This window comes from Arvicola amphibius, chromosome 10 (assembly GCF_903992535.2).
Source record: "Arvicola amphibius chromosome 10, mArvAmp1.2, whole genome shotgun sequence".
Lineage (NCBI taxonomy): Eukaryota > Metazoa > Chordata > Mammalia > Rodentia > Cricetidae > Arvicola > Arvicola amphibius.
This window is the reverse complement of record NC_052056.1, coordinates 39,845,668-39,871,172: the sequence shown is the minus strand read 5'-3', so window position 1 is coordinate 39,871,172 and position 25,505 is coordinate 39,845,668. Positions and strand designations below refer to the sequence as shown.

The 25,505-nt window shown below is 47.5% G+C and overlaps 1 protein-coding gene across 3 annotated transcripts; it reads right to left on the bottom strand.

Annotated features, from left to right (window-relative positions):
* Nucleotides 1–344: 344 nt before the first annotated feature.
* Nucleotides 345–19,908, bottom strand: Popdc2 (popeye domain containing 2). 3 transcript variants are annotated; one of them, XM_038346697.1, is made up of 5 exons: nt 19,418–19,908; nt 9,440–9,548; nt 3,408–3,816; nt 782–784; nt 345–427 (listed from the first exon to the last, which is right to left on the bottom strand). In XM_038346697.1, the coding sequence occupies exons 1-5, from the start codon at nt 19,906–19,908 to the stop codon at nt 345–347; spliced, it is 1,095 nt and encodes a 364-aa protein (XP_038202625.1). The 3 variants fall into 3 exon arrangements, with proteins under 3 accessions (XP_038202625.1, XP_038202623.1, XP_038202622.1); XM_038346695.1 differs by lacking the exon at nt 782–784; XM_038346694.1 differs by lacking the exons at nt 345–427; nt 782–784 and having other exon boundaries at nt 3,310–3,816.
* Between the last annotated feature and the right edge of the window lie 5,597 nt (nt 19,909–25,505).

Sequence of the window (25,505 nt, the reverse complement as noted above, 5' to 3'; positions counted from 1 at the left end):
CCACCCAGTCACCTCACTGGATCCTCACAGCGACCCTTTGAGGTGAGTTCATAGCCCCACTTGACAGACCAGGTTCAGTGGCTGTGTAACCAGCCAACGTCCTACAGCCCATAAAAGAGAGAGTCAGGCCGACACCTCTGGACCCTCCTCCTGTGAGGAAGGCTCCTGAAGGCAAGTTTCCTCGTGTCGACCTTGGCGCAGTTGCGGGACTAGCATGGCATGTTCGTTTCCCCAGTCTTGCCCCAGCTCTTTCTGATGGATGAGAGGAGGGATGTGAGTACAAGTGGCATGCAGGGAACACGGAAGGGAGACATCTGGAAGAGAAGCCATTGTCTCTGTGATCCTTAAAGCTCAGGAGTGTGGGTTGGAGCCAAAGGGGCCTGTGCTCTGGTCATAACCTGAGAAGAGTTCTGGAGAGTTCTGAGAGCTGTGGAGAGAAACAGAAGAAGGGTATCAGCACCTGGCTCCAGGGGGCATGCGCAGTATCACAGGATCCTGTGGGTTTCCATTTCCCCTGCGGACTCCTCCTCCCCCCCCCCCCCCACCCGCACGCCGCGGACCCCATGCCCAATGCCTGGCCATGGGCAGCTGTGCCTTTCATTATGGAATACATGAGGGGGACAGGTGGGCGTCACTTCTGAAGCTATCCAGCCCTGTTCTCTCAGTCTACGGTTCTATCCTCCTCTCTCGCCACTTCAGGAAGCTCAAAGGAAGGCATTCTGCTTCCCACTTGCCACTCATGGATGATAAAGACAGCTCCAGTCCCACACTGAAATTCAACAGGCTTTCTACGGTCCCGCCTTTCATTTCATAAAATGAAGAAGAGGCTAGCAGTGTAGAACTGGAAAAATGACCCGAGAACTGTGCAGGGAGTGACTGCCACCCTGGGCCTGACCCACACAGGAGCCTCTGTGAGCCGATCAGCCACTGAGGAACTCCAGAGCCTGCCAGGCTACTAAGAACCAAATGTCTGCCCAGGAATCTGCTCAGGAGCTGTCTGCTGGCATGGGCAGCCATCAGCTTTCCCTCTGAGGGAAGAGTCCGAAGGCAATGTGTCTCTATCAAAACACGCGGGGCAGTGGGAGGTAGAGCACCACCCAGTTCTTCTGAAGCTCGGGGGAGTGGGCGTGGTCTCTCTCAGCCTCCTCCCAGGCTGCCCAGGAGTCATGCAGCTGTCAGAAACCAAACCGCTTCCACCGGGTCCCATTTGTTGTTGAGTTGTTGAACTGCTGTCCCCACCAGCCCTTTCCCGTGGGGTAGGTTTCAGGGAGGAAGGAGAAGCAGCCAGTCACTTGGAAGCTGTCTAAAACAGGACCAATTATGACCACGTTTTCACCTCCTTGGGAACATTCCGTGGTTTGAAAGTAAAAGCCACCTGCTGTTTCCTTCCTCCCAGCTATTTAAATAACAGGGACAAACGCAGGAGGATCTGGGGGCCAACAGTGGTTCTGGGAAAGATCTTCTGACAACTGGAATCATTCTTAGAGGAGGAAATGAGCTCAGGGCTGCAAGCTGGACAAATTCCAGCTTGGTAGGAGCAAGGGATCCGCCCTGCTCCGAGAATCACACTGTGAAGAGCTCCTGCAGGGACCCCAAGACACTTTGCGATTTTACAAAGTGAGTTAGGCTCCGGGAAAAGGAGGCCTCAGATTATTCCTGCTGAGGTGAATCCTAACACTGACGTGCAGTCTGTTCTGTCCTGATGTCCCTCGCTGAGGGGCTGGGCACGAAAGATCCATTCTCCTTATTTACCAAGCTGCCTGTCCTTTGATGTCTGGGGGCCTTTATTTGAATGGTTTTCTTTATCCTTAGAGAAATGGGTACCGACCTTGGAGGAGTTAGAATTCAAAATGAACAGAGACACAAGGTTGCTTAGGGAAGAGAAGAGAGAGCAAAGCCAGAGATTGGGCAAGAGGGGATGGGTAACAGAGTTAACAAAAACAAAAGCAGGAGAAGTCAGGGGCAGGTGGAGAGGGAGAGGGACACTCAGAGCCACAAACTGAGACAGCAGGGACAAGTAGGAGTTAGGAATAAGAAGGGCAGCAGTCAGAGCTCTGTGAACCAAAGAGACGGTGAGGCAGGCTGGACAGCATGCGGCACCCAGGGGTCACACTGGTCAGCAAGGAAGGGAACGGAGCAGGAGGTGTGGAAAGATAATGGGGACCAGGGAGCAGGAAAGTAAACTAAATTATCATGGGTCTCAGAGCCCTGGAATTCCTCCCCGGGAGATGACAACTTCTATTTCTCTAAAGTCAATGTCTGTCTTCATGGCCTTCACCGCTCTTGCCTCTTTCATTGGCTACGCGGATTGTTCTGGAAATACACGTCCACTCACTCACTCTGTGTGCCTCAGAGGCCTTCTACACTGGGCTAGTTCCTCAAATCTGTCGGTGCTTCCCAAAGAGCGATAGGTCCCTTCAGTGGCTCCCCTGTCACTTAAATCACCTTCTAGATCTTGAAGAGTGAGTGGGGTTTTCCTCAGGAAAAGCCAAGCCTCCACTATATTTGGGTAGAGACCAGGGAAAATGTCACAGCATTGTAAGATCAATCAGGGGAACATGAAAGTGACTTCCCAGAACTATGGAGCCGTGACCTTCCTGGTACACACTCCTAGGAGGGAAATCCTGTCTGCACCGGGAGGTCACCTGGGTCCAGGCCCGGCCCACGGCCACTGCCCACGTGTGTGGGCTGCTGGAGAAAACCAGGCTGTCCTACACCTGTCACGGTAATGTTTAAATCAAAGCAGTGCGCAGGCCTCTGCCTGAGTGACCAGCACATCTGCCCCTGGGCAGGAAGAAAGCAAGACAGGGCCATTTACTTCCCAGAACTGTGTCGGCCATCACCAGTCTCTTTGATTTGAACAATCCTTCCTAGTCAAGTCTCACTAACTCTGCGTCCCCAGAGCTCATCTGTACACCAGAAACCCATGGGGAGAACCATGTTGAAATGCATGCCACAGACAGAACCTCCTTCGTCCCAGCAGTGCAGTTAGCTGTTAGCAAAATCTAGCCCCCCCCACGCCCAAAACATCAGCAGTCCATTGGCCTGCTCTAAATGTCAATCAACCCATTCTCTGAACTGTAACCCCCGCTGTGAGTAGGTTTAGAAAATTCTTCTTGCAAGCATGCATGCGCCCCGCTGTGAGTGCAGGGCTTGGTTAGAGCAGTGAGCCCTCTGGGCGGAATTCGAAAGCAGTGCTTCTGCCTTAAGATGGCCAATGTGACCAGCAGCGGCAGGAACAGGCACATTCGCCTCTGCATACTTACGTGGGATCCTTAGCTGGTGACTGTGCCCGTGTTAGTTCCGCCCTCACCTCATGTACTCCCCATCACTCCTATAATCCATAAACGACTCTGATCCTGAAACCTCTTCAAAATCCTCCAGCACCAGACTGGTGGAGTCCTCACCCAGGGGGCCACTGTCAGGTCTGGACATCCTAGCCCGGGGCAGAGATACAGGGAAGTTGGTCGTAGCTGGAGGTGGGGAGCAAGGGGGTGTTGGCAGGATACAGATGGGCCTGGCCTCAGCAGGGGACACGGCGGCCTCATAGACTTCTTCCTCATCCTTCTCAGACTCGGGTCCTCCATCTGAGGCTGAGGACCCCAGAACATGGTAGAGACTGGGGAGGCGAATGTCGAAGCGCAGCCCAAACTTAGCAAACAGCTTGTCATTGAGCGTGTAGAGCTTCTCCGAGATGTCATAGCCCAGCAGGGCTGAGAAGAGGCGGGAGATGTATCGCTCTCTGTTCAGAAGAAGGTGGAGATTTTTCCGGGGCCAGGAAATGTAGCTACATTCGGTCTCAGCAGTTAGAGTGACCTGGGGGGTTAGGAGCAGAGAAAGATTTAATGTCCAGAGACACAGGTAGCTATTTTGATTGGGGTACCTCTCTACGGCCTAGCCGGGAGGAAGTCCAGGTACAAGCTTCTTGTGTGAGCTGTGATGTGCATGCCCTGTGTCAGGAGCTGGGGAAAGCTTGGTGCTCACTCGCCCATCACCTCCAAAGAGATGAGGGAAACGTTCATCGAGGGACAAGGCTACAGGTCAAGCATGCCAAGATGTATCAGAGGGACAGAGCACTGGGGTTCAAGTACCCGAATCTGTTCTTAACTTGGTGACAGATCCAAAGAATCTCATGACTCAAGAAGGAATAGAGACACAGAAAAAGAAACTCACAAGCAGAATGGAACAGGCCCCTTCTTCGGTTATTTATTTAAGGGCCTGGGAATATCTGCATAGTCACTGTGCCCGGGGATGCAAATGAGATTATGCCAGCAGGAGAGCTAAGCAACAGCGTGTGCTTGGCACACAGTGGGCCTCCATAATCCTTGTTCAAATGATGAGCTAGGCATGGTGGCTCATGCCTTACAACCCAGCACTCAGAAGGTGGAGGCAATGGATCAGGTACTGGAAGCCACCTTCGGCTACACAGTGAGTTCTAAGATAGCCTGAGCTATGCAGGGAGATCCTGTCTCAAAACCAAAAACAAAACCAAAGATGAGTAGCAAAGCTAAGATTAAAGTGGAATCATTCCAAGGATAGTATGGAGAAGGGGATAAACTTAGACGATTTGTAACGATCTGGTTGACACAGCCTTGGGCTGGCGGGGTTAGGGTGTGTTTGTGAGTGGAGGAGGGCGGAGCCGTTGAAGATGGACGTGGCCGCTAACCTTCGCTGGACTGTGACGATGTGCCAGGCACTCTGCTGACGCCTTATACTGACTATGAAATGTGGTGTTGGCTTTTGAAGCATTCTCTGTTAGAGATTATATACAACCCCTCAAATTCGTGCCTTTCAGAGCCAGAAAGATGGTTGAGCGGGTTAAGAGCACCTGGTGTTCTAACAGAGGACCCTAAGTTTGATTCCCAGCAACCACATCGAGCAACTCACAACTGCCTATAACTTCAGCCCCAATGGGTCTAAAGCCAGATGGGCGTGCCCATGCACACACACAAATTAAAAATAAAGTAAATCTTCTAAAAAGACACTACTTTACCTCCCGTCCCACTCCTCTCCTCCTCAGTATCTGCTGAGCCCCTCCTCCACTTCCTGCTCCCCACAGCTCCCCATCTTATCTGTTAGACCAGGGCCCTAACTAAATTAGTCATCAAAGCCAGGGGCTGGTCACTGGTTTCAGCTTTACCCTTCACCAGCTGTGTAATTTCCGTTAAATAACTATGCCCGGGCATGTCACCTCTTTGAGAGAATCCTGAAGAGAATATTCACAATCTGTTACCAACGACTGAGTGTGTGGCTGTCACACTCAGGCATAGCCTCTGCCTTACGTGTCCTCGACAGAAAGTACCAGGGCAAAAGAAACGGTGCCAACCACAGGGCAGAAACGCCTGATGATGTCCTAACGTGGATGACGTCAATGTCTGTACGGCTAGACACAGGGATTATGGGCTTTTCCCCTGTGTAGGTTGTTACTGCTTCCATTAAAAAAAAAAAAAAAAAAAAGAATAAAATATGAAACTCCTTTTCTTCATCTTACTTTCATGGCTATCATTATATTTATTCTCATTTTAGAAAACTCTACAAAAACCTGTCTATATGTACTGTTTCATTTCTTCTGACTTTCTCTTTGGCAAATAAGGCTGTCAATCATTGTTCCTGTCAGTCAAGACACCCTGTGACCTCTCGGTTGCTGCTCTCACAGGTCAGCTGTTCTCTTTGAGAGAACAGCTGTTCACTTCTCTTTGGCACACTGTCTCTGTGGGATTCTGGGGTGCCAAACACTCCTGGGACGACCTTCTGACTTCTCCTCAGGTTCACTTTCTGTCTCTTCCTTTTCTCCCCAACTTCACAGAAGAGGCCAGATTCTTGACCACTTCTCTATGCTTGTATTCACTATGCAATGCTATCCCACCCAATGGCTTTTAGACTTCTCTGCATAAAACCCATTCCCAAAAGCCTTTCTCAAGCCCCGACCTCATTCCTGGATTCCAGACTTGACTATTTCGGCTGCCTTTGCAACACCCCAACTGTCCAATATGAAGCAAACTGAACACATCCCAGGATGCACTTCTCCCACTCTGGCAAGCTCTGCCTGTAGCCACCCCATCCTTCTAGGGGCTCAGGTCAGAAAGTCATAAGCTTCCTTCTTCAATAAGCATTCATTAACCTTTTGGGCTCCATCTAGAAAACATATGTGCTGGCCCTTAGGCAGTCTGGTTCCCACGACACCTCTGCAGCTTCCTCTCCTGCAAACTGCACCCCTCCTCTTGGTGCTCCCCTTTCTGTGTTGGGGCAGCTGGCCCAATCCCTGCGTTCAGGGGCGTGGCTGCCCCAGGGGAGAGGGGTACCTTTAAAAAGAACCGGGTGGGAGACAGACGCCCTGTTTTTCCCCCCACTTGACCCTTTGCTTCGCTGGAGCCTTGGCTTTGTAAGTGTCCCTCATTCTCCTTTTATTAAAACTGATTTATTAAAAAAGGACTATTTTTGGTTATTTCAAATCTCCCGCATCATTTCTGTTCCTGAAGCCTGCAGCTCTCCCTCAGGACTTCAGCGCTCGTTCTCCCCTCTGTCTCCTAGAGGACCAGAGTGCAAACTGTCCCATCTCAAGCCCTTACTCAGCTGTCACCTGTTTAACAAGGACACCCATGAGCACTGTATTCAAACTGTAACCTTACGCTGCATTCTCTGCTGCTCTTTTAATTGGCAGTTACGGTTCTCCAGTATAGTCATCTGTTTGTTATATCTAGCGTTTATTTTTGTCTCTCCTGCTAGAATGCAGCTTGCATAAGGGCAGGATCCCTGCTGTCCACTGATGTCTTCCAAACCCTTTCATCAGTGCCAACATATACCAAGTTCCCCGAGAGCGTCTCTGAAGGGAACAAATGATTCAAGTGAAGATGAACAGTCTTGTATGCAGCCAAACAACCCAGTGTCATTTCTTCATGTCTTGTAAAGTCCTTCCTTAGAGTCTGGAGAGATGGCTCAGTGGTTAAGAGCGCTTCCTGCTTTGCTCCCAGAACCCATGTCAGGCCACTCACAACAGCAACAGCCTTTAATTTTGGCTGATGCCCTCTTCTGGCCTCCCAGGGCACTGCACTCTTCCACCACATACACACACAACTAAAAACAAATCTTTTTAAGAAGTCCTTCCCTGAAGGTCCTCTGTAAATCTACTTTCTTTCGTGTGTGTGTGTGTGTGTGTGTGTGTGTGTGTGTGTGTGTGTGTATGTTGGGGGTCTGTGTGTATGTGTGTGTTGGGGGTATGTATAGGCATGTATGTATATATGTATGTGGGTGTGCTGGCCTGTGCATGTACATGTGGAGGCAGAAACTGACTTCCAGTTCGTTCTCTATTGCTTTACATCATATTTTTTGAGACTACACCTAGCACTTGACATTCAACTGGACTGGCGGGCCAGCAAGGCCCCAGATCTGCTTTTCTCTGCCTTGCCGGGTGCTGAGGTTACAGGTACACGTCACTATGTCCTGCTTTTTGTTGGGTGCTGATGATCCTAATTCACCCCCTCGTGCTTGCACGGCAAGTGTTTCCCTACTGTACCAGGCTCTTAACCTCCAGAAACCTCCCTTTTTATTGGTTCCCACATGCATCCAGGGTTGTCTGTAACAAAGTTTTGACAAGTACAGAGCCTTTTCTTTATGAGAACATATGTAATTAAGACAGGGGTCCAGCGAAACAGGACACAGACTGCAGACTAGGGATGAATTCTGCGGGCTGTGCCTGAGCTCTGCTCTTGGCGAATAATGCAAGTGTCACGGTGCCACCAGCCAGCAGATCTGGGGAAACTGAACTGTTGAGAAGTGTGACAGGATGCTGAGATTTTGGTTAAATTTGCTGTAAATTGTGATGTAAGCAGTCAGTAGAATTGCTCTTCCATTCAATAGAGCTAGGTAAGAGGCAAGATCAAGACGAACTATAACCCAAGAACACCTGATGCCTGCAAAGAGGAAATGGGATTTTACACAGCCAACAGCAAGGGTGTGGATCCCATTGCTTCTAAATGAGGCATACCCACAAGATATAAAAGGGAGCAATATGAGCATGCTTACATTCCAGGCCGAGAGGCCATCTGGGGTAACAGTCTTTCCTCTGGGGTACAACCCACCTGCTCCTCCCTGTCATTGCTGTAGCCGGGTCTCGCTGGCTCCAGCCCTAAGCTCTTCTGTCATTCTCCTGGCCTGAGGGAGTTCCCAGAGAATGCCTCTGGGTGAGGCAGAGAGGGTGGGGTGGGACAAAAGTTACGTGATTGGAGGGAGTCAGTGGCTACTGGCCCTGGCAATGGCGGCAAGACTGCCTCTCCGACAATATCACCATAGAGCTAGGATTAGGACAGAAGCCAGCCCAGACAGTGGCATTGCCTGGCATGTGTCTGTTCCGGGGTTAGCTCATACCTGGCTAGAGGACTCTCTGGGGGACATCACAGAAGACACACAGATCCTAGGACCAGCAAACTGCCTAGCAGAGTCCCTAAGAGGACTGAGTGAACCACTCTTATGATGGCCCTTTCCTTTCTCAGAGAAAAGAGACACAGTAGAAGCAGGCTCGTTCTCGGCTTTGTCGCTTTCTGGCTGGGTGCACAATGCTTTGGAACCTGAGATGGGTTATCTGTTAAACAGTAACAGTATTATCCGGGCTAGCAATTTGTGTGAGTCAGCAAGGCAATACAATATGCAGTGTGTGTCACGTTCTAGCCATCGGCAACCCAGAACCACAAATATGAAGGGCTGCAGAGAGGTCAACAGGAGCTGAGTGGTCAGGATCCCTGTGGCCTCATGGGTGTGAGTGACCCATTGAGTCTTCCGAGACACCAACCTGTTCAGTAAAAACTGTGTTCTTGGGACTGTGTTTTGGAGCGTGGGGACAGAGATAGGGTCAGAGATGGAGAGATGGAGCTGTCTATGTGTCATTAGAATAGACAGCACTGTGCACGGGGCCAGCACGAAGGAAGGGACGGACTCGAGCTGGCGGGTGGCTGCAGTAAACTGTACACATAGCGGCGGGAAGATGAGCCTGACTGACCCTCATAGAAGAGTCCTGGGGAGCATGGTGGCTCGTTTAGAAGTGAAAATGCATTTCAGATGAAGAGGCAATAGCAGGGCGGAGGTATACAGGTACCGGTGTTTGGCAGAGCTAGAATGAGCATCGTGAACCAGGAGAGCTGGAGCTACAACCAAAGGGTGCTAAGAGTTTCCATGATCCTACATAGGATGGGCTTTTTTCTTTTTAATATTCTAGGCATTAGTCTTTTGTAAGGTTTGTAGTCACACGCGTGGCATGACTGCCTGTCAGGGACCAATACCACCCTTCCCTGTTCCCCAGATCCGGGATCCTAGGCACTCTCTCCCACAGAAGGCAGGGGTCATGACCCCACGCCCTCTTAGCATCCCATCTGGTGATGCCCAAGGGCCGATGTGAGAGAGGGAGGCAGTGATAGGTAAGCAGTGCTACCATCGGGCTCCTCCTTACCTGGAAGGTCCCCTCCTCGGAAGGATGCAGCGATTCCCATTCGGGGGAGTCCATGAACTGGTAGGGAAAGATGTAGTGCAGAAACTGCCCATCCTGGCTCACTCGAACCCTGATGGAAGGAAAGAAGACACTGTCTGGGAAAGGGTAATCACTGCCCCATGCCTTCTGCCAAAGGCACTTATGGCTAATTGGCTCAATCCCCCACCCCCCCAGCAGAAACACCTAGCTAAAGTGTGGAGAGACCAAAGCAGATGTGAGCCAATGAAACACAGAGCAGGCTCTCATGGCCCTTCTCCTCTCCACCATGCATGGCTCTCTACTCCAGACTGCAGAACTAGCGTCCTGGGCATTGGGGGAAGTGTAGGCAGAAGCTGCTTGTTCATTTCCCAGTAGCCCAGACCCAAAATAATTACACAGAAACTATATTAATTAAAACACTGCTCCACCTATTAGATCAGACTTCTTATTAACTAACTCTTACATCTCAAATTAACCCATTCCTATTATTTTAGATTTTACCATGAGGCTCGTGGTTTACTGGTAAAGTTCCAGGGAGATGGGGGCTATATGGTGTCTCCCTGACTCTGCCTTTTTTCTTCCTCTATCTCTGCTTGGAATTCCTGCCTTGCTCTATTTTGTGCTGCTAGAGGCCCAAAGCAGATTCTTTATTAACCAATGGTTAAAAAAACATATTTACAATATATAGAAAGGAATCCCACATCACCTCTCCTTTTCTGTCTAAATAAAAAGGAAGGTTTTAAGTTTAACATAGTAAAATTACACATAAAAACAGATATCAAGTAAGAATTACAGTTACACTATTTTTATCTATTTTATCTTTTATTATAACTCAGGAAAAATATAACTAACTATTCTTCAACTCCATCAAAGGCTCCAGAAGGATATAATATTACCTAAGTAAACAAGAATTACATTGTAAACTCTAGAATTGACAGAGACGTCTTGCTGCCTAGACAGCCGCTCAAAGTTCTTCTGTGACGTTGGAGCATCCATCTTCAGCCTACAGGCCCTTAGACATTCCGTGAAGCAGAAGATTTCAAAGACAGTTCTGCCTATATTGGCAGTTTGTCAGTCACTTTCTTCTGTGTCCTGCAGAATGTCTGGCAGACTCTGTCATGAAGCAGGAACCCCGAAGGGCTGTCTCACCTTTAGTAGGCAAGTTCATCAGTCCTTTTTCTGTGGGTCCTGCATGTCCAGTTCATACAGCATACTATCAAGCAGTCCAGGCAAGAGTAGTTTCTTCCCAAATGGCTAGCAAACTCCATAAGGAGCCTCTTTGATACCCATAATCCTCTTGAAATAGATTAGTGCTGCCAGGAGCAAAGGAGTCTCATTGTCATGAAAAGTCCAAAGTTCTTTAAACATTTTAAATTTCATATTTTGTACATCCTTGAAAGATTTGAAGAATACCTATCCATCTGAAATATATCTCTGTACATCTAGAAAACTAACATGACTACAAGCTTGACTATTATAGATTAGTATCTATTAACCTGTATTTTTTAATCATACATTACATTTTTAATGAGCTGTATAAACACAATACCTTAATCAAGAGCAGAAATTATACATATAACATAATTGACCTTAAATTTGTATCAATAGACCAAGATCCATATCAATGCAAAGTATGTATCTCTATATCATAGCCCCCTTATTTTTCATAGAAATTGACAGTGACCATTAATCACTTACAATCAACCCCCTTTAAATGAAAACAATCATTTATAAATAATATTTGGTAATTTGAGCAAAGTTTTTTTAGACTACTTCCTGCTGATTGGGAGTGCTGTTAATTGGGTCTTTTATGTGGTATCCTGTGTGGTAGGTCCATCTCAGCCAGCAGTTCTGAAGCTGTCATGGATGTTGGACCATCTGGGCCATTGTCTCAGGGAGTCTTGTTGGATCAAACCATATTAGCCACTAATGAATCCACAGCTTCCTATCCTCTGTGGAAACAAAAGTAGAACCCCTTTTCCAAAGCAACATATCCTTAGGCCCAAATTTTGAAGTCAAGATACCTTTAAAATATATGTATTAGCTTAGCAGTCCTCAGAAGCAAATGACTTTCTACAGTCAAAAAATTCAAAGAAAACACAATTATATACACAATCCAGACTCTGTGTATTTTCCATCTTTATGTGGCTTACTTTTTCACTCTGTTACTTTTTAAACATTTGTTTTATTATGTTTGCTCCTTTAATCTATGACTATACTCTGACTCTCTCTCTCTCTTTAAAAACTTTGTTTTACTTTTCTCTTCCAAGCCTACATATATTTATCCAACACTGTGACCCATTTAGAGTTCTTTTCTATCTGAATTTGTCTTTGTTGTGTGTGTATTTGTAATTATTTTTTGACCAGGAGAGCTTTTTTCTCTTTTAAATGCTGAGTGGTCATGACTAAGACCAATTCCTCAGCCCTGCCTGTTGGCTCCACCCAGTCCAACAAGGTGGAGGCATGTTCACTGCCTCTGAGTGCCATGCACATTGCCCCAGCTCCAGGGTCACAGCGGGTTTATGTCACCATTAAGCAATTTGTAACATGCTGTTCAAGCATGCTCAACATGCTCCCATTTAAGTGGTCAGCCTCCTGAAAGAGCCAGAGCTGTTTGTGCAACTAGCACAAACCAGGAAGCCCTCCCCTAAAGAAGCCGTGCGGCCTTCACTGCCAATGCTGAGTCAGGAAGACCTCTTTCAAAGGAGCCACGGTGCCCTTGCTCACCACCAGCAAACAGAGCCCATCCCCCCCTCCAAATGCAGCTACCAAGAAGATGCAATAAACTCTGTTCTTTTCTGTCAAGAATTCCTTTCCAAGCTCTTTCAGGTTTTATATGGATGTAGTCAGCCCACGTTGGTGCACCATTTTGTAGGCAGAGGCTGCTTGTCCATTTCCCAGCCAACCAGACCCAAAATAATCACACAGACACTATACTAATTAAAACACTGCTTGGCCTATTAGCTCAGGATTCTTTTTTTTTATGTTTTAGTTTTCAACTTTTATTCACTTTTAATTAACATATCATCATAATTTCCCCCTCCCTTTCCTGTCTCTAACCCCTTCCATGTATGCCTCTCCTGAGATATAGGTATATAACCTGCTTGGTCCATTTAATGTTATTTGCATTTATGTGAGTTCAGGCTGACCACTTGCTATTGAACATTCAATTACAGACCACATCTATTTATCCTTCCTCATATTCCTTAGTTATCTGCAGTTCTTTGTCTAGTGGTGAACCTCAGGAGATTTATTCCCTCCTGTATTAGCATTTCTATTATTATTGTACTTCTTACAGGTCTTGGTTAGGCAGACATGTTATTGGGGTATCATGGATGAAGTTTCCAAGTCATTTTTTGGAAACACAATCTTGTGCAGAATTCCCCATCCTCTGACTTTTTCAATAGATATTGATTATAGTCACTCTCCATTCACACCTTTCAATTCTTCTGGCCTGTTACAAAATTCTCCCAAGTTCATGTCCTATTTTACTTTATTATTTGTAGCTCAGGATTCTTATTAATTTTTATTAATTAACTCCTACATCTTAAATTAACTCATTCCTATTATTTTATATTTTACCACGAGGCTCCTGATTACTGGTAAGGTTCTGAGGCGGGCAGCTATATCGCATCTCCTTGACTTCACTTTTTTTTTCTCCTCTATCTCTGCTTGGGATTCCTGCCTTGCTCTATTCTGTGCTGCCATAGGCCCAAAGCAGATTCTTTATTAACCAATGGTAATAAAACATATTCACAGCATACAGACAGGAATCCCACGTCAGGGAAGGGGCATTAAAAAACCTGAGGAGCCCAGCATAGTGGTGTATGTGTATATGAGCTTGCATATTGGATCGTGCGTGTATGCACATGAGTGGCCACTCGACACTTGGGAAGCTGTCACAGGAGGATTGCCATGAGTGTGAAGTCAGCCTGGCCTACATAATAAGTGCCAAACCAGAGAGGACTAGAGTAAGACCCTCTATCATCACTACCACCACCATCACTAACACATACACATACTACACCACCACCATAAAACATACACACACATCACAACACCACTATCGCTAACACACACACACACATACCACACCACCACCATCACTAACACATACACACACACCACACCACCACCATCACTAACACATACACACACACCACACCACCACCATCATTACTGATGGAGGACTCTCACTGGTTAATAAATAAACTGCCTTGGCTTTTTGATAGGGCAGGATTTAGATAGATGGAGTAGACAGAGCAGAATGCTGGGAGGAAGAGGGAAGTGAGGCAATCGCCATGCCTCTCCTCTCTGGGACAGTCGCCATGAAGCCAGCCGCCAGGTCAGATATGCTGAATCTTTCCTGGTAAGCCACCACCTCGTGATGCTACACAGATTATTAGAAATGGGTTAATTAAGATGTGAGAGTTAGCCAATAAGAGGCTAGAGATAATGGGCCAAGCAGTGTTTAAAAGAATATAATTTCTGTGTTGTTATTTTGGGTGTAAAGCTAGCCGTGTGGAATCCGGGTGGGATGAAAAGCAGGCCTGCTCGCCTCAGCACTACACATTACTACAAAGAACAACAACAACAAAGAAGGAGAGGAGGAGAAAAGGAAGAAAGGAAGAGAGGGAGAGAAAGAGGGATAAAGGGAGGGAGGGAGGGAGGGAGGGAGGGAGGGAGGGAGGGAGGGAGGGAGGGAGAAAGGGAGGGAGGGAGGGAGGGAAGGAGGGAGGGAAGGAGGGAGGAAGGAAAACCTCTTGAAAAGTGCCTTGGGCACGGGCCTTATCCCAAAGCAATAAGAAACATGTCTGAGGGTGAGGGCTGGACACTATTAATTTAAGAATCTCCCCAGTAAGGTGAGAAATTGGAGGAGTGAAGTGGATTTTTTTTTGTTGTATGTATTTTTATTTTTTATTTCTTTTTTAGTTTTCCTTTGGGTGGCAATGCTACAAGGGTGAAGGACAGATATGGAGAGACTGGGATATGAGTGGGATTAGGGTCCTTAATATGAAATTCCCAAAGAATCAACTTAAAAAATAAGTTTAAAGCCACAAAAAAAGAATCTCCTCAGTGAGTCCACTGTGTGTCCAGGACGCAAACCACTGGGTTGGGGCTCCGCTGTCCACTAACCACGTGTGGCTATTTCAATTAAGATTGATGTCCATTAAAACTAAATACAGTTAACAGTCCAGTTCCTCTGTCACACTGATCAAACCCAGGTGCTCTGGTCTGTGGCCGTGTGCAGTCTGTGACTGCTGCATTGCTCGGTGTGGATGTAGAATGGCGCCATTACTGTGGAAGATGCTGCCCTACCGGTCCTCTGTCTGGCAGGCTACATGTGCAGCAGTACTGGGGACAGAACACGTTTGCTAGGGAAAGACGACAGTGTGTGAGAGACAAACAGATGCTGCACGTGTGCCTGCCCATTTAGTCATCACGGCAATGCAAGGTAGACCGTTTGGTCCCCTCCCCCACCCCACCCTCTGTTTTACAGCCAAGAACACAGATGGTAAGGAGGAAACCTTAAGGTCATATGGCTACCAGGAAACAAAACCGAGATTCTGTGTTCTCACCATGATGTCATCTTACTAGTTTTCGTAGGTGGTGGTAGACACTTTCAACATCACCTTTCTGAACCCTCAGCAGCCCAGCCATAAGGAAATGAGAATCCAGACACCTCATTCAGTGGATAATCCTGGGATGCACACCTAGCCCAGCGACATTCCAACCCCATCTGTGAGACTTTGGAACTGGGGTGAAGTCACTGTGAGTTGTGCTTCCAAAAGAGACAACTACCAGACATTGGTTAAACCGACACACTCCTGTATTCAGGTATTAAAACCTTGTCTCTCATATAATGGAATTCAGACTTTGCACAAGGATGTGCCCCAGCGGGCCACAGGGAAGGAGACCCTAAAGTCATACAGAATACCCAATAGACATGATTTTATGTTGTTCTATCCTGAGGCCTGGGTGCATGTCTCTCTTTAAGTTTGAAAACAAGTCATTTTCTTTTTCTAAAGGGCATCAACTAGACAGAGTGGGTTTCTGTGGCTACATCCAAGAATTCTAATTCATTTTTAAAAAATTTATGGATATAATAATTCCATACTACCAACAAGTTAAGCAAACGCCTTTCTTATGACCTCAGGTGTGTTTTACAGCTCAGGGTTAGCAACCCCACTCATATGGCTTGCTGTCTTGTCTAGCCTCGTGGCCAGCATCTACCGGGTGCTTTGATCCTGCAGAGAAGGGACCTGCCCAACAGCAGTATGCCTGGATAAAGAGAGTGCTTTGGGGATGTGATGTAGCATCTAGACAGAGATCAAGATCCAGTCAGGGTCTTTCCCTCTATTTCCCAGAAAACCTAGGCGTTCACATTTGCCTTCTCTTTTCAAGTGAGTTACATCGGGCGAAGACACGAAGAGACAAGCACACCTCAGTGGCTCACACACCCACTTGGAAGGAGCTGGCCTGCTGTCACTTCTGGAGACTTTCTAACTAAACCAACATTCACAGAACCTCCCGTCTTCCTGAACAGTGGGGGCTACTGAGATGGGTATAATCTGGCCCTGTGGAAGACTCGAGCACATAAGTAACAGGTTCAAATCAGTGTGCTGAGTGCTGGGGTAGAGTGGGCTCACAGGAAGGGGGAGACGAAGAGCCTGGCTCTGTTCAGGGAGCAGACTTCTCAAGGATGATGTTCCATGTGAGCGTTACAGGATTAGCAGGCTACTGATGGGCATGTAAGGATGGAGATGGGCAGAGATCTGTTAATGTAATGAGAGCCCACTCTTAAATACTTTCTGCTTCTTCTCCTCCTCCATGATGTTAGAGTCCAGCTGGGTATGGACTCATAGTCTTCACGGCCAAGACTATGCCTTCTTATAGCCTTTGCTGCTAGGTTCACTCAAGGGGTTAAGTTCTGGTCAATGGAACATTAGCACCCTGAGTCCTCTCTCAATGAATGCCTAGATACATACATGACCATACAAATTATTGGAGACTATTACTAGTCATTAAGCAATTACCTATCATATAATCACCCAAAGAAGAAAGCTCTCAAACCAAACTAATCACAGAGTTCGCCCCTGATGGCAGAAACACACTCATTACAAGACTAGGAAATCTATACCAGCTGCCTGGATGACGCGTTCTCCTACCCAGGGGCCGCCACACATTCTGTATTCAGCTAGACCAGTTTCCCTCATGGCCGGACTGATTCCTTGCAGGAGTCTGTCTGACCTCCCAGAAAAGGAAGATCCACAGCTTACAGCTCTCATTATACCTAGTTCCTCTCACTGAGAAGGCCATGTCCATGACTGATCACGCTGGCACATAGTTATTATTGGCTTAAGCTCCTTGAGTTCAAGACAACGCTTGTCACATCGGCATCCTGAGTCTTACTACTCTTAATGTACAAAGAAGGCAGGGAAAAAAATAGAAGGAAGGAGGGAGGGAAGGAAAGAAGGAAGAAATGATGGACAAAGATGTGTGTGTGTGTGCGTGTGCGTGTGTGTGCGTGTGTGTGTGTGAAGAGATTAAAACCTCAAAAAGAGCATCTCTAAGATGACACGAAGAGAGAAGGAATCCTGTGAGATGCATCATTTCTCCTCATCATTTCTTCAGGTAAGGAAGCTGGTCCCCAAAGCACACCACCAAGATGTGACGCTGTCTGTGTAACGTAGAACCAGGCGGCCAGCCAAACAAAGTGGCTTTTCATGGGTGTACCGTCTCTTTCGTCATTGGTGTCCTCCTTGGTCACACAGGTGGCAGGCAGGTCATTTCCTTGTGCTACCTTAGGCAGTCAGTCACCTGTTCAGAGGGCTGTACGTGTGGGAGTTGGTACCTGTCATCGGCTATGAAACTGAAAGTGTAAGTAGAGTTTAGCCGGGTGACGGGTTTTGAGGAAGTCGCTTTGTTCTCAGAATATTGGAAGGGATGACTGGCTGCCCTTGTTAAAACCAAACGGAAAGGCTTCTGGGGTTTGAGCAAAGGGCTCCAGGTGACCCTCCACATACGACAGGGAAGTCTGCAAAAGAGGCCTGCACTTCCTGGCCCAGAAGGAGTCTTTTCTGTGACTGGGAGGCATCCGTGTCGCGCTTACCCGGATGCGGTGACTGCCCCTTAAATCCAGAGCCCAGCCACCAGCTAGAGGCCCGTTCCCTCTCGTCCATTCAGCAAAGCTGAGACGGATGAGAGGGAAAGACGACAAGTCAAAAAGAACTGTGACAAACCCCTTACTCCAAACCTTGAAAACCAAGAGAAAAATCGAAATGGCCTGTTGATGCCTAAGTATACCAGGATAAAGCTCTGTGGAAAGGCAAGCCTCGCTTCCCACTTGTCAGGGGCACAGGCTTATACAAGTGCACAGTGAATCTGCCTTATACAAGACATCAGAACTATATGGTTACTGTGTGTTTCTGCTAAGTGAACACCAGGCAAGGAGAAGCCGTTCTTTATTAGCCTTGGTCCCCTCAGCCCAACAGAGGAGCCATGAGGAGCAAACAGCATGGACCCCGTGAGTGAGGAAGTTCCCTGAATTCGCTGTTAGTCCTAGAAGCATGCAGCTATGAGGTGAACACCAGACAACAGTCACTGTGCACCGCTTGTCTACAGATTGCTACGTTTGCTCAAACTGTCAATAAATGGGTGTCTCCCCATAAAAACTCCCCCTTCATAACTCAGTTAACACTTGTCTTCGGAGTCCAGAAAAACAGAAAACCAAAGTCTACATAACAATTTGGATTCTATAAATTCAGACATAAACATGTGTTATGACTTTGACCTTAGTTGTACTACCATCATCAGAGGCCTTTCCCCGCTGTGTAGACGGCCATGTTAGTATGTCCTCCTTTCCCTCCATCTCTTTTCCCTCCCCTCCCCTTCCCTCCCCTCCCCTCCCCTCCCCTCCCCTCCCCTTCCCTTCCCTTCTTCCCTTTCCCCTTCCTTCCTCTTCCCTTCCCCTTTTCATTCTTCCCCTCCTCCTTCCATTCCCCTCTTCCCTTTGCCTTCCAGAATGCTCTGATTGCTGTCATTTTTAGCCACACGTGATCTCCAGCAAGGTGATGGGAGGAATTGTCTATGGTCAAGTGCCATGACGACGTAGCATCTCAAAGGATGCACAAATGTCTGTGAAGTGTGACATGCAGAGCCCATGGTGTTTTCTCATTAAACATCCATGGCCACTGCTGCCATGCAGGCTAAGTGGACACACTTTGGTCCTAAAGTCAGCCAACACCCAGCTATCACTCTTCCTCTGAGGCACATGTCTCCACTAAATCCCCAGTGGGACATCTGTGGGCTTCGCTGCTCCTCTGTCACCACGGGGCCCTCAGATTACAGTACGGACTCTCAGTAGAACAATCAGACTGGAAATAAGACAGAGCTGTTTTCTCTCTGTACTATCCTGCAAGGCTTGTGTAGGAGACCTCAGATACAACAGGGTGCTTCCTTGAGGCCCTGGCAGGAAACAGGGGGGCACAGCAAACCTCCTGTTTCTGGGTTTATTTCCTGCACACCGTTGGTGCCTAGCAAATGTTAAATGCATATGGAAGAAAGAAATCAATCTTACTGAAATGGTCAGTTTCCTAAAGGTCACAGCGAGGGTGCTGCAGTATAGCATTACACATTAGGGTGTGTGTGAGTGAGTGTGTGTGTGTGCACGTGTGTGTGTGGGGGGAGGTGTTTCAGGTCTGGCCTCACCAGACTTCGCAGTAGCAAGTGAACATGGTTATCCTTGATAGCCTGGAAGATGCCCCGTGATCTAGTTTCCTCTTGGAAAGTGTCAAGAAAGAGGAAGCAAAGTCACTCCTAGAAAAAAATCTATTTGGGTTTGTTTAACTTGCCACATCCTTCCCTTGATGAAGGGGGACACGGAATGGAAAGGAACACTAGGGCATGGGAAGCGTGGGCTGGGGGAATTCCAGGCACTGACAACACAGAGTAGCTTACCGGCCAGAGAGGAGCAGGGACAGGCGGTTGATGGGTGTCTCACCCTCCACGGCATAGGTCTGCTCCGTGGCCAGTGTCAAGACCTGCTCGTGGCAGCAGTGGACAATTTCCTTGTAGACCTGCAGGGGCACCTGCAGGGGCAGGCACAGCGTCTTGTAGAGGAGGTTGAACTCCTCAGGGAGGGTGTTCACCCGGAGGCGATACACCAGATGTGCCAGCTGAAGCAGGCAAGCCGCCGTCAGCAGGGAGTTCCAAAGGACGATGTCCAGCCCGCAGGCATCAAACCAGCCCCACAGCACACAGCACAGGTAGCCTGGGCCCAGGATGCCGAAAAGGTAGAAGCAGCCGTATACCCCACTGCCTGCCATGAAACCCATGAGCAAGAAGCAGCTGGCAAGGTGGTAGACAGCACCTTCCATATCCTGCTTCCAGCTACTGCACACTGGCCCCCGCCAGAGGAGCTGACCCAGTGCGCTGCTGTTGGGACTCATCTTTGGGGCTCTCAAAGACTCTCCAGGCCTCTCCACAAAGGAAAGTGGAAGAAAAAAAAATCAAGCAATCTGTACTCCCTGGTGGCTTCTCACCACCAACTCTACCTTTGCTGGCAGGAATGCTTCTGGTGGCTCTGAGAAAGAAAGCCAGAACATAGTACGCTTCATGGAAGACTGAAAACCTAAGTTTGTTGTTCGGGATGTTTTTCCTTCTCTCTCTCTCTTTCTCAGCACCACTCTCGTCCTCTCTGCAGCATTCTGGCAAACTTCTTTGGCTCCGGCTTTCTTAGAATAGTCTTCACCTTTAGTTTTCAGCAAAAAGCATACATTGTCCTCAGAGAAAGTAGGACCACAACACTAGAAACTTCAGTAGCACGGGACAACGAAGCCACATCCTGCTTTCTGTTGTTCCCAAGCAGAGTGAGGAGTGAGAGCCAGCAGGAGAGACACACTTGTGTTCCATTTGGAATGCATGTTCTCTTGGCACCGGAAGAAAGGGTGACCCCAGAGGGATACCATGTTTGGAATTGGAATCCAAGAGGTACTGGCAGTGAGAGAAAACAGGCCAGGCCAACAGGCAGGCTGGTATGACACTTAGCATACCTCCAGAGGACAAGATAAGACCCTGGGGGTCAACAGAGGCAGGCAGAACAGTCAAAGGAAAAGCGAGCAGAGAATTGAGCTCCACAGAGCAGGCGGGACACAGTGCAGATGCCCTGTCAGGAGGATTTGGGGATTTGTGTGTGGTAGGAAGGCAGTTCAAAGTGGGAATGCCTGGGACTATTAACAGAAACAGTACTGGCAGTAAGAACCGGAAAGCCCCATGAAAGGTCTAAGACACTCTGCAAACATCACCGTGCACTGATTTGACTTTCATTCGACAAAAGCAGCTGGGTAAAGCAGCCCCTTCAACTCTAAGCTGCCACTACACTGCAAAATCTGCACCTAGTAAGAGTTAATGAATGGTAACACATTACCCAAATCACCCCCCCCATCTACATGATGACCTCCAATCAAAATGACTACCCAGCAAATAGTCATTTGGTGCGCGACCTCCAGTGGCCATTTTATATATATATATATATATATACATATATATATATATATATATGTATATATATATATATATATATATCATATTACTCAGTCATCACCAGTCTCCCAGAGCTTAGGAAAATGGGGGCCTTAGAGAGGTAACATGTACCAACACAGAATAGGCAACAAAGTCAGAATTTGAACCCAAGACTGTCATAGTTAATGCTCTGTTTTAAGTGGTTTTACAGTAAGTAGAAATGCCAAACAAGCTGAACGAGATCCATTGACTCCCAACTTCACACTCCTAAGACATCTGATTACTTTCAAGAAAGTTCTAAACAAACCCAGGGATCCACTTTGCACTGCACAGAAGTAAATGTGAAGTAAGCAAACATTAAGCCAAGAAACTTGACTTTCTTGCTTCTAGAGGACTTGCTGGGTCTCCATCCTGGCTGCTGGGTTTGGTAGCGCCTTCGCCCTATTGTTCCCAAGGTTTAAGTGTGTGCTGAGTAGCCCAGAACCATCCAAGTGCTAAGTTCACAGGGAGTCACTGAACTAACAGTCTAAGGCTGAAGAAAAGTTAGAAATTGTTGAATGCACTGTTGGAGTTCCCACCTGGACCAATACTAAGTGCGCATTAACAACCTGAGCACCACTTTTCAAGGGGGAGGCTACAAACAACAATGGCAACTCGATGCTTGCAACAAATGACCAAGTTAAGCTTAAAGAACAATGTGACCAAGGAAGAAGGGCAGTGTGGGGAGGGCAGAGCTGAGGGAGGGGCGAGGTGTGAGTAGAGGGGAGTCGCATTTGTCCTGAGATGGCTGGAAGCACAGTTACTGAACTGTGAAAGCTCTCTGCATGACAAGGGAGGCATTTTAAATTTTTAATTGGAATCAATTATCTGCAAATGGTTTCACACCTCTCTCCTCTCTCTCCCTCCCTCCCTCCCTCTCTCTCTCTCTCTCTCTCTCTCTCTCTCTCTCTCTCTCTCTCTCTCTCTCTCTCTCTGGAGAGAGGTAGAAAAAGCGCTGGAGCAAATCTGGAGACCACAAGCCTCTCTCACAATGGTGCTTTGGTCCTGTGGTTTTGTTGTTGTTATATTTTTTGAGCCTGATGTCACTTCAGCATAGACTGACCCAGAACTCAATGGTCTACACAGGCTGGTCTACAGTTCTTGGTAATCCTCCTGCCTGACCTCACACAGGCTAGGATTCCAGGTGTGACTGTGACGTCATCTGAGCGGTGGATGGTGGGGATTTCCAGACGCGGCATTTGTCATTTGCCGCTTCCCGTCAACCTGCCCACGTTAGCAAGCAGCAGCTGTCTGGGCATCACACACGGGGCTCCCGGGGCTAGAGTCCCTGCCAGCTGTGGGCAGGAAAGTCAGGGGAGGCAGGCAGGGAGAAACAACCATGGCTCTATCCGAGATAGAATTTCAAAGCAAGTCAGCAAGACTATCCAAAGGCTTGGCCCTGACTCTTTAAAGAGACAGGCGGCTCAGCTAATCACTGCTGGCTTGTCAGGATCCCTACCAGTCCACCTGGGATTAACTGAGCAGGGGGCACTAACATTTATCAAGCAGTTATAATTTCTAATGATAAACGAGATACCTATTGTTTTATTATCTAATTTTTTGACAGGGTCTCACTACATAATTCCTCTCCATTTTTTTCTTTCTTTCTTTTTTATGGAAGAAAGGGGCTTAGAGTAGCTAAGAAACTTACCTAAGATCACAGAGTTAATGATGTGAATGATGATTAAAGCCTAGGTCAGTGTGAGTCTAAATTGCAATTCTCCATTGGACCATTCTCCAGCGTATGTGGGGGAGCTGATAACGCCTAGACACATGTATTATAACAGAGGACCTGGCTATGTTTGAGTGGTGAGATTAATGCCCAAAGACCAACAGAATACAACAACAGGAAATTATTATTTTTTTTAAAAAAAGTCAATTCGATAGGAAAAAAAGAAAAACTATAGTGTCTCTGTTAAGATAGCATGTCCTTCTGAGGAAACCCACAGACATGAAAATACACGCACAGTGGGAAGAAACAGAATTTGACAATTTAAGTCAGTAAGCTTTTATTCAGACAGACTGTGAGGTAGTGCCAAGGGACACAAAGATGAATGAAAAGGGATTTGAGGGTTTTTTGGTTTGTTTTTTGTTTTTGATCTAGAGGGAAGACTAACCTGGAAAAAAAAATGCAGTCTCATAAAAGATGACCCCAGGATGAAAGGAAAATCTCTGACGTGGCCCAAAGAATAGGGGAAACTATTGGAGGGAGATGAGTTAAGGGGGCCTGGCATCTGGGCAGGTGCTCTCCAGTGGGGAGGGCATCTGAGGAAGAGGGAACAGATGTGCGGGCAAGCCTAGGGTTCCAGGAACGCACCATGGTAGTAAGGTGGCCTGAGCCCTCTCGTCCAACTGTGACAAACACTGTAGGGACCATGGTCAGGAGATGACAATGCCAAAGAATGAGCCCAAAGCTAAACAGCAGCAGCCTGGGTTGCTCAAAGTATGGCTTTGCTGTGATCATAAACATGGCACCTCCCATCTCCTGACTCCTGACCAGAGAGTGAGTCCCACATCTGTATTGCTTATGTCACTGCAGGTGGGTGTCCAGCTTCTTGGAGCAGAATGTGCCCTGTCTCAGACCCGCCCCCCCCACTCTTCTCCAGGGGACAGCTTCCTGAGCACTTGCTGACTGCAGGAGTCTGGACGTTGATTTCTCACGCTTCACCAAGTTTTCTCCTTGACATTTGAGTCAACACAAAGAGGAACTCATCTTGTACGCTCAGTGTGATCATTCAGGATGACCTCATGGTCTGGTGGGTGAGATGGAAAACTAGTTTCTGACTTAATATCCATTGGCTCCTTCCTCCTGTGAAATAGAATTTCAGTTTTGCCCAGAGATTTAACAAGATACGAAAGAGGTGGGCCCTGTTTAGACCACTTAGCCTTAGGCGCACCACTGACAACTATTGTTTGATAAAAATACACGTAATAATACTGCTCAGGCAGGCTGAAAGGTGGACTTAGAATTCCATGCCTGGGGACAGGTTTCTGTCTTGAACAAGAATGTACAAATGTACATGCTTGGTTTCATTGGTCCTGGAAGAGAGAACTGAGATAAAAATAAACCCAGGTGCTGCAGCAGCACCAGGTAGCACCAGCATCTAGCTGGCATACAACTGCATGCAAGACTCAAGACTCCTCATTTTCCTTGATGAGAATTTTCTATATGCGCTATTTAGCTCATTAGACTCAACAAAAGGTGAAACTACTATGAGTTTTCCTTCCTTCCTTCCTTCCTTCCTTCCTTCCTTCCTTCCTTCCTTCCTTCCTTCTTTCTCTTCTCTTCTCTTCTCTTCTCTTCTCTTCTTTTCTTTTCTAAGACTGGGTCTCGTAGCCCTGGCTGGCCAGGAATCACTATGTAGAACAGGCTAGCCTTGAATTTAGAGAGATCCCCTTGCCTCTGCCTCGAGTGCTGGGATTTAAGGTATGTGCCTCCTTGGTTAGGCGTGGGACTTTGTGCCTACTTTCCTTTCTCCTGTGCTGGGGTTTTGTCTGGCTTGAACTTGCAAAGGTCTTGTACACGCTGTCACAAGTCTCTCTGAGTTCATATGTGCACTGGCCCTGCTGTGCCTGGAAAATACATGATATGGGCTAGGAGAGGGAAAATACAGTTTTCTCCAATGGAGTGACACTGGGTATATCTACCCCACACCAGGGTAGGCAGGTGCCATGGTCAGGAAGACAAGTCAGACTCCACGGTTTGTGTGTGTGTATGATAAGTGTATATATGATCATGTGGGTACGTGTGCATGTAGAGGTCAGGTGTCAATGCTGTATTGATTTCCCCATTTTTTTGAGACTGGGCTTCTCAATGAACCAGGAGCTCAGAATGGCTAGACTGGCTAGCAGGCTAGAGCTCAGGAGAGCTGCCTAGTTTTACACACACACACACACACACACACACACACACACACGCACGCACGCACGCACGCACACGCGCACGCGCACATGCACATGCACGCGCACACACAAACACACGTGCGCACAGTGTTGGGGTCACAGACGCACACCTCTGCACCTAGCTTTTATATGGGGCTGAAGATTGGAACTCAAGTACTAATGCTTGTGGGGCATGCACTTAATCAAACCATCTCCCAGCCCTTACGTTTTTAATAGCTAAATAAAGAACCCGTGGGCAGTTACACATGAACTCTTGTGGGAAGCACCTTGAATACCCGCACCCATCAGAATAAAAAAAACAACATTCAAATTTTCACGACTGTTTTTATTTATGTACTCATTTTCTTAGAAGCTCTTTATGAGCAGAGTACACATCTTACAAATCGTTGTACTCTGAGCACACCAAAGCTGAAACAGTGTGCCCTTCCATTCAGCCCCTCTGCCCGGAGGACAGTCTGGATATATAGTGTATATTGTCATTGTTTGAGTTCCTTGAGATGCTCACTCTGGAAGCGGTGTTGCTCCCTCCCCCCTGCCCCACCCATCCCACCCCACCCCTGCTGCCATGCACACACTTTAGACC

What these genes read in the sequence shown, in the direction of transcription:
- Popdc2 (XM_038346694.1), bottom strand. Translation starts at nt 19,908, where the DNA reads ATGAGTCCCAACAGCAGCGCACTGGGTCAGCTCCTCTGGCGGGGGCCA. An exon ending in TCCCTGCTCCTCTCTGGCCG is followed by an intron (nt 9,549 to 19,417) that starts GTAAGCTACTCT and finishes TCCTTCCATCAG; the next exon opens with GGTTCGAGTGAGCCAGGATG. An exon ending in CCGAGGAGGGGACCTTCCAG is followed by an intron (nt 3,817 to 9,439) that starts GTAAGGAGGAGC and finishes CTAACCCCCCAG; the next exon opens with GTCACTCTAACTGCTGAGAC.